We start from the raw sequence: 7,849 nt of genomic DNA on the forward strand, positions 1-7,849 counted from the left end.
GCCACCCCATAGATATTTTTCTAGATCCGCCCCTGGTTCCGGTTCTTACTTTTAAGCAGAAGTTTTTCTGTAAATCTAGGACAGCATCCCTCTCTGTGTCGGGTGTGCCATGGGATCAATAATGGCACCTGTTCTTGTATCTGCTGCCTCTGAATTGTATCTTTAAAAAGCACAAAGTCTCTTTTCATTGTTTTGCAGACGACATTCAAATCTATCTACTTGTATCTACAAATGACCGACAGTCTGCTGTATATATGTTACAGGATTGTCTTCAGGATGTACATGCATGGTTAAGAGCAAATTTTCTGAACTTAAATAAGGAAAAAAACAGGTAATTGTAATCACCCTGCTTCACAGTGGGGAAGGTGTAGGCCTGGAGATGAGCCATGCCTGGTTTCCTTCAAACATGATGCCTGCCTGCCATTCACACCAGACCAGATCAGACCAGAGAATCTTGTTCCTCCTAGTCCAAGAGGCCTTCAGGAGCCTTTAGGAAAACTGACCTGCACTGTAAACTGTGGTGCCTATGTAGCCTGGTGTGTGCCTTTCCAAATCAAGTCCAACTGAATTCACCACCACTGGACTCCATTCAAGCTGTGGAAACATTTCAAGGATATTCAGTGGAAACACATCCATTTTTAGCCACATGGCACAGGCTGTGAAGACTTACATAAATTGGATTTCTTGGTTTTCTCTTTTTAATATATTTGCAAAACATTCAAAAACCAAATCAGACTTATTCAAAGTGTAATGTGTTGGTGGCTCACATTGGTATGAAACTTGGTCTGAGTTGTTAAATAAGCTTCAGAATAAGCCTGTTTCATCAGGACTACAGCATCTCCTGTTCTCAGCCTTCCTCTTGTAAAACATCATCGCCCTCCTTCTACAAACGCACTTTGATAAAAAAACAACAACTAGTGTTTACTGCAGATAAGCTACTGAATACTGATAGCTACTTCACACAACTGCACATCCATAAATCTCTTTGAGATGATATACACACATGACTGATTAGCACATCAACGTATGAGAAATTCCCCTGCAGACACACCGTGGGCTCTGTGTGACAGACTAACATGCTGACATGGACTCTCCCCTCCCCACCCCCAGGCTGAGGAGGCAGCAGCAGAGTCCTGCTCTGTTTGGGAAGATGCGATCTGCTCGCTTTGGTCCTGAAAACCCAGATGGCCCAAGAAGTGATGTTGATGAGGAAGAGGAGGACCTGCAGTTACAGATTCCATGACATATGTCCTCATCCACAAATGAACAGGATGTTCATTAATATGAAGTCTAGGAAGTGTTTTGCAGAAAGGGTGGAGTATTACTGGACATGAAAATATCCCAAAACTTTCATCTAGATTTAAATCCAAAAGTCACTGTCTGTGTCTGTAAATTCATGCGGACTTCTCAGGATGTCAAATAATTTCTGGTCATGAATTAATAAAATATGAACACAGTCAGCAGGTCTTTTAGGAGACCTAGACCAGATTTAAATCAGGCTGCATTGTGCCAAGCACACACCAGGAGCCTCATGTATAAAAGAGTCACACTAAAAATTGACATACGGACAAATTGTGAAAAGTACAAAAAGCACAAAAAAATGTAATGTATAAAACTGTTGTAGGGTTAGGGAACCAGACCACTTCCAGACCTCCATCTGAATTTTGCATGTTATCTGGGTCACGTGTCTGAAACCCAGCAACTGGCGATGCTCTCCATCCACAAGCCAAAGCATTCCACAATTTCACAGCACGCCTTTGCACAGCTACTTATGTGTGATTGTCTACACACTTTGATCATCTTTAAAATTTTTAAACCTGACCTGTTTGGAATTAATCTGCTTATCCGACTCCGTTTTCTTTTCAGTGAGAATAAATTACCCAGCAAATAACATGTATTTTTTTCATGCGCTTTGGAACACAAACCGATCCGTTACATCTTTATGTGAGAAGAGCTGAGGAAATTTACTATGGACATTCAAGTGAGGTTTTCACATCCCTTTATTTATTTTGTATGTGTTATGTTACTGTCTGAGGATAAATGTGGTTCAGTTTCATCGTTTACATTTAAACAATAAAAGATTATAATCATGAAAAAACATTGGGTTCAATGTTCCTTGGGTTAAATAACACTGAATGGAGTCAGATTTCAGGCGAGTTTTGGCACTTTGTTGTTTATTGTCCACAAAATTTGAGTGGCTGCCGCACATTTTCACAGGAGGTAGAAAGTTTGCACTTTCATTTTTGTACATGCCGACTTGTGCATAAGATATGGCGACACACATTTTTTGTGCATACGCAGGGTTTATACATGAGGCCCCTGGTCCAGACTAGGCTACACACTCGCTAAAGCTCACATATTTATGAGAGTTCCCATAGGCCAAAACTTACAGACTCTCACATATACCATCAAACTCTTATACATATACCAATATGCTCTCAAATCAACATTTCATGCTCCATTAAAAATATGTTTTTCCCTGAAGGAATGTCTATATTATCTGTAAACAAAATAGTTCATTAAAATGTGAAATCAACTAAAATGATTTAGCAATTTTAATTTTATTTTCTGGGCTGCACAGTGGCGCAGTTGGTAGAGCTGTTGCCTTGCAGCAAGAAGGTTCTGGGTTCGATTCCCAGCCTGGGGTCTCTCTGCATGGAGTTTGCATGTTCTCCCTGTGCGTGCGTGGGTTTTCTCCAGGTACTCCGGTTTCCTCCCACAGTCCAAAAACATGACTGTCAGGTTAATTGGTCTGTCTAAATTGCCCCTAGGTGTGAGTGTGTGTGTGCATGGTTGTGTGTCCTGTGTGTCTCTGTGTTGCCCTGCGACAGACTGGCGACCTGTCCAGGGTGAACCCCGCCTCTCGCCCGAAACGTTGGCTGGAGATGGGCACCAGCACCCCTCCTGACCCCACTGAGGGAAAAAGGGTGCAAGAAAATGGATGGATGGAATTTTATTTTCTTTTTTTGTTTTTATTTTGCTTGAGGAAATAATGTTACATAAAACAGTTGTGAAATTATGGAATGTATTTTAACCCTGAGGCTGAAGAAACTTCTGTGACACTTGAGGACTTGCATTTTACCTCTTAATTTAAAAAAAATAACTTTCTTGATACCATACCAACTTTATTTACAAAGCACTTTAAAACAACCACATCTGATACAAAGTGCTGTACATTAAAACACAACATAACGATAAAAAATTTAAAAAACTCTTACAGTTTAAAAACAAACATACAATTTAAAACTAGGAGTTGAAAGCCAAGTAAAATAGATGGGTTTTAAGACAAGGTTTAAAATACATTAAGATACATTTTGGTTATTTTAGAGTTGTTTTTTTGTGAACACGTTGCAAATAGTGGAAACATGTTGGTAAAGCACAAAAAAGGCCAGCAATATTGATGTATTTAGCCATACTATAAATTTTAAATTCTTCATACCGAATTCAGTTAAAGATTGCCTTTTCAATGGGTGGTCCAGCTGCCCAATGCTTGCATAATTTCTTTTAATGAGGTTGCAAAAACTACAAAACCAAACGGAAAGTGGCAGACTCATTATTTTACGGTGCTGATTTAAATATGATCAAATAAAACATATTGGGCCTCAGGTCATGAGGTACTGAACTACAGGAGGTTGGTATAAGAACCATTAATCCCACAGGTTCCAAAATACGTTTCACTGTCTCTTTCTCTTTCCAAAGCTCCCTGCCTCCCATCCCATGGTGGTATTCTTCTCTATTGGTGAATGTGAGATTGAATGGTGTTTTGTGTAAGAATAATTAAAAGTGTGACTTTGAGCCAGCATCAGACTTGTCTGCCATTGTGGTTGATAGTAAAGTTTGGCAGTTCTTCAGACTGGAGCTGTGAGGTGTAGGTGCAGAAAAGAACTAACATGACTTTCACAAATTAAGTAAAGGTTTTATGGTTCACAAACTTAAGTTTTTAAATGTTATGTTATTGTTGAAGAATAATCTAGTCCGGGTTTGAAGTATCTAAATTTTGTATTTTTTAAACTAGAGCAGATTAAAGATTCTCAAGATTGTGAGAAAAGATGTGGAATTGCCCTTTAGCCGTTTCCTGAAGCAACAAGTGAAAGCCAACTTCAGCTTGTGTGAAGCTGAAGTTCAGCATTTACTGCGGCGGCAGATGGTGTGTCCAGTCTCCGACTGTTTGCTCGTATCTAACATATCAGATATTGCTGATACTACTGTGGAAGCTTTTACAATATTATTTAAAAGACTCATTACTTAAATGCCTGAGTGGCTTCTGCTCAGCCATTTACTTTTAAAATGTAGGCATGTTGATGTCCATGACAACCTTTTATTCTTTATTACAGGCGTCCAATCAGAAACTGAGAATTGAAGATAATTTCCGTTCCCATCAAACTCTCTCACACATACCACTATACTCATCCGCTCAGACCACCAGTCATTCTCACTTTCACAATCAAACCCTCCTATATTTACTGATATTCTAATGTTCTGTCATTCAATCTCACATTTACTATCATGTTTTCAAAATAATGGAACTACATAAATGGAGATAATGGTTGAATATTTTTGTAGAAATTTAAACTACAATCAATTTAATTTGGAAATACAATAAACTCAAAAAGGAAACTTAAAAAAATGATGTTTATTGAAGGATAAAATAATTTAAAAATGAATACATCTCTGGCTTTCATGAAATTTCATTATGCTTTTTTGTAAATATAGATTGAATATTTAAGTAAATATTTATATATTTAAGTTTATTTCAAATGGATATTTTCTTGTTTTTGTTTGGTAATACTGCACAAAAGAGTTAATATATGTAAAAAAAAAAGTTTTATGGTATAATGCAAGAGAGTTTGTAAGTTTTGGCCCATGGGGTCTCATACATATGATTTGATGTATTTACAAACACACACAAACCAGTGGCTGGAGTGAGGCTCCATGTCTCATAGGATGAGTGCATGTGTTACTACATTATCAGAGTCTAGTTTGTGTCATCAATTTTCAATTTTACCTCCAATGCATAAATACTGCAGCTTTCTTATTTGAACAGTGCTACTGTAAAAAATGAGCTCAAGCCTTCATTTTCATGATCAGTATCAATATATCACCCTTTGTTGCTTTTCAGATGAAAAGTCTGTTCTGCTGACTTAAGTGTTTATTGATGATCTTGATATCATCCTTGGGTTCAACTTACTGTTCTGATGTTTTTCTATATTTCACACCCAAGCTGCAAACCTGAACCTGCAAACAATGATATGCTGCAGCTGCTTGATGAATAATTGTCCGACTGTAGGCAACACTAGCTTATAAATGATCTGCAAGTGATGTATGTAATATGGCTGCAGCTGACAACAAAACCATGTTAGTATTAAACCAGGTGAAAGCATCAGTTAACATGTATAGATACTGAAGGGTGAAAATCTGAGAGAGACTCTGTTACTGGGGAAATAACAGTCCATCAGTGAGACATGCTTCTGGGATGGAAAATATCCCACAAAGATATGGTCAGGTCAAGTTTGAAAAATACCAAGAGGTCAAACGTGGAGAAAGCTCTGACCTCTCGCTATGAAGTAAAATATCTACTTCGTTTTACCAATCAGGCAGTATGTCTGAAGTACTGTCCACACATCAATTCCACCAGCACAACCAAGATGCTTGAGAACTGATAAAACTTGAGACACTGACTGGTTGTTTATTTCTGCAGATCTTTGCTGTTAACCAACTATACCCAGAAATATCTTTATTGGTGTCCTTCTTTTCTTTTTTTTTTTTTTTACATTTTCTGTGTGAACCCCCAGATTTCAGTCTGAGCTTCAATGACATTGTGGTTAAAATGAAAGTGCTAAAACTCAGCAGACTTCTTTGTTGCACTTACAGTTTCAGTCAAAGGTTGAAACTTTACACCAACTTTTAAACTTTCGAATTTATAATTCAATCTGTGACTTGCATTCAGACCAACTATGTACTTCCTCTGCTCACTGGGACATCCTGATATGATTACTTATTGATGCTCATCGTTCTGCAAAAACAGTTGTAGAATTTTTCAATTTTCCTCCCTAAATTCCTAAAGTTAGGATTAAGAGAGGGAGTAAATGTGTCATGAAAGAATGAATCACAGTTAATGCAAGCCAAGGTCATTGCTTTGAGTTTTTAATGTTGAAACTATTAGGTATTGAAGAGGAGAACATGTTTGAGGACTACGTCTCTGCTCCTCAGTACCTACCCACTCCATCACAATCACTCTGCCTCAGGCTTATCTCTGATGCTAGAAGAGGACCAATATATTTGTAATGATCATCACTCTGTATTCCTACTATTTATGCTGTTGTTATAAACGTGTTTTATAAAGGTTGTACACCACAGTCGTTTCTATCGTCTATAAATGTCAACTGTACATGCAAAGAAATGTGTCTTTTTTATGTATTTTATAAGATGTTTTCCAGAAAGTGTCAGAGTTTCCTTTGTCTGTTTTCACTGAAGCAGAAAACACAAATAGTCACTAATACAGATGAGACATGTGGAATGACTGGAATGTTATGATAAAGCCATAAAATTTCTGGGAAAATGTCCTATAGACAAATTGAATGTTTTGGCAAGGCACATCAGCTCTGTGTTCGCAGATGGAAAAATGAAGCATATCAAGAAACGAACACTGTCCCTACTGTGAAATATGGAGGAGGCTCTGTTATGTTCTGTTATGTACTTTGCTGCATCTGGCAGCAAAGGTGACTTAAATCTGTGCAGGGTATAATGAAATCTCAAGACCATCAAGAGATTCTAGAAAGAAATGTGCTACCCAGTGTCAGAAAGCTTTGTCTCAGTCACAGGTCATATGTCTTACAAAAGGATAAGTACCCCAAACACACAGCTAAAAACACACAAGAATGGCTAAGAGGAAAACATTGGATTATTCTGAAGTGGCCTTCTAGGAGCCCTGACCTAAACCCTGAGCATTTTTTGGAAGGAGCTGAAACATGAGACCTCTGAACCTGAGACAACTGGAGTAGTTTGCTCATGAGGAGTGGCCCAAATACCTGCTGAGAGGTGCAGAAGTCTCACGGGCAGTTATAGGAATCATTTGATTGCAGTGATTTCTTCAAAAGATTGTGCAACAAAATATTAAGTTCAGGGTACCATTATTTTTGTACAGGCCTGTTTCATTTGTTTATTTTTTTTACATAATTCTGTTGAAGCATGTTTGAAAAGCAATGTCTGGCTTTCATTTGTTCATTTTCATCAAATCTTTATTCATTATTACTAGAGGTGTGCCGATCGATCGGTCACCGATCATAATGGGGAAGTTTGCGTGTTGCGGCTGAAAATTGAAGCACTTCAAAATGCATCAACACAACGAAGCTAATACGACATAAAAATAATGTCATACTTGACGGAGTTTGGCAGGCCCGTGCAGAGACCACTAAAGGGGCAGGTGCTCAAAAAAAAAAAGGGGGCACATCTAACTGCATTCTAGGACAGAATGTTAACAAAGCCACTCAGCTTTCAGAGTTTAATAAACAATGATAAATTACAAAACTGTGAGATATACAATCAAAGCTAACGAACATCTCCATATAGAGCACAACACTATGCCTATGTAAGATATTTTATTAGTAATTTATTTCTGCAGGTCTACTTTGTTATAGGAAAGTTTTGCAATATTCAAACCTGCAATTTAGCAAGATATGTAAATCAGAGCTGGACCACCAGACATATTTTGTCTTTACAGAATTACACTATTAAAAATATAAACAAGGGCACAATGCAACCTTTTAGTGTACAGTAATCTATAAAACAAAGATCTGCCTGTTTACTCCAGTGGAGATGAAGACGGTCCATTCAGAGCTGCATCAAACTT

At 37.8% G+C, this 7,849-nt stretch overlaps 1 protein-coding gene across 2 annotated transcripts in view; it reads left to right on the top strand.

The window, feature by feature from the left end:
- The window catches only part of ccdc102a (coiled-coil domain containing 102A), a 94,709-nt gene extending 92,167 nt beyond the window's left edge, over positions 1-2,542 (top strand). The window contains exon 11 of one of the 2 annotated variants that reach the window (XR_001776476.1): positions 1,111-1,195. Coding sequence is in view for 1 of the 2 variants with exons in the window: in XM_008405025.2 (XP_008403247.1) it covers positions 1,111-1,243 (133 nt within the window). In the remaining variant the exon portion in view is untranslated. Of the gene's footprint in view, positions 1-1,110 lie in introns of both variants that reach the window. The other variant, XM_008405025.2, reaches the window with a different exon arrangement.
- The last annotated feature ends 5,307 nt before the right edge of the window (positions 2,543-7,849 follow it).

Source organism: Poecilia reticulata, linkage group LG3 (assembly GCF_000633615.1).
Source record: "Poecilia reticulata strain Guanapo linkage group LG3, Guppy_female_1.0+MT, whole genome shotgun sequence".
Taxonomy (NCBI): domain Eukaryota; kingdom Metazoa; phylum Chordata; class Actinopteri; order Cyprinodontiformes; family Poeciliidae; genus Poecilia; species Poecilia reticulata.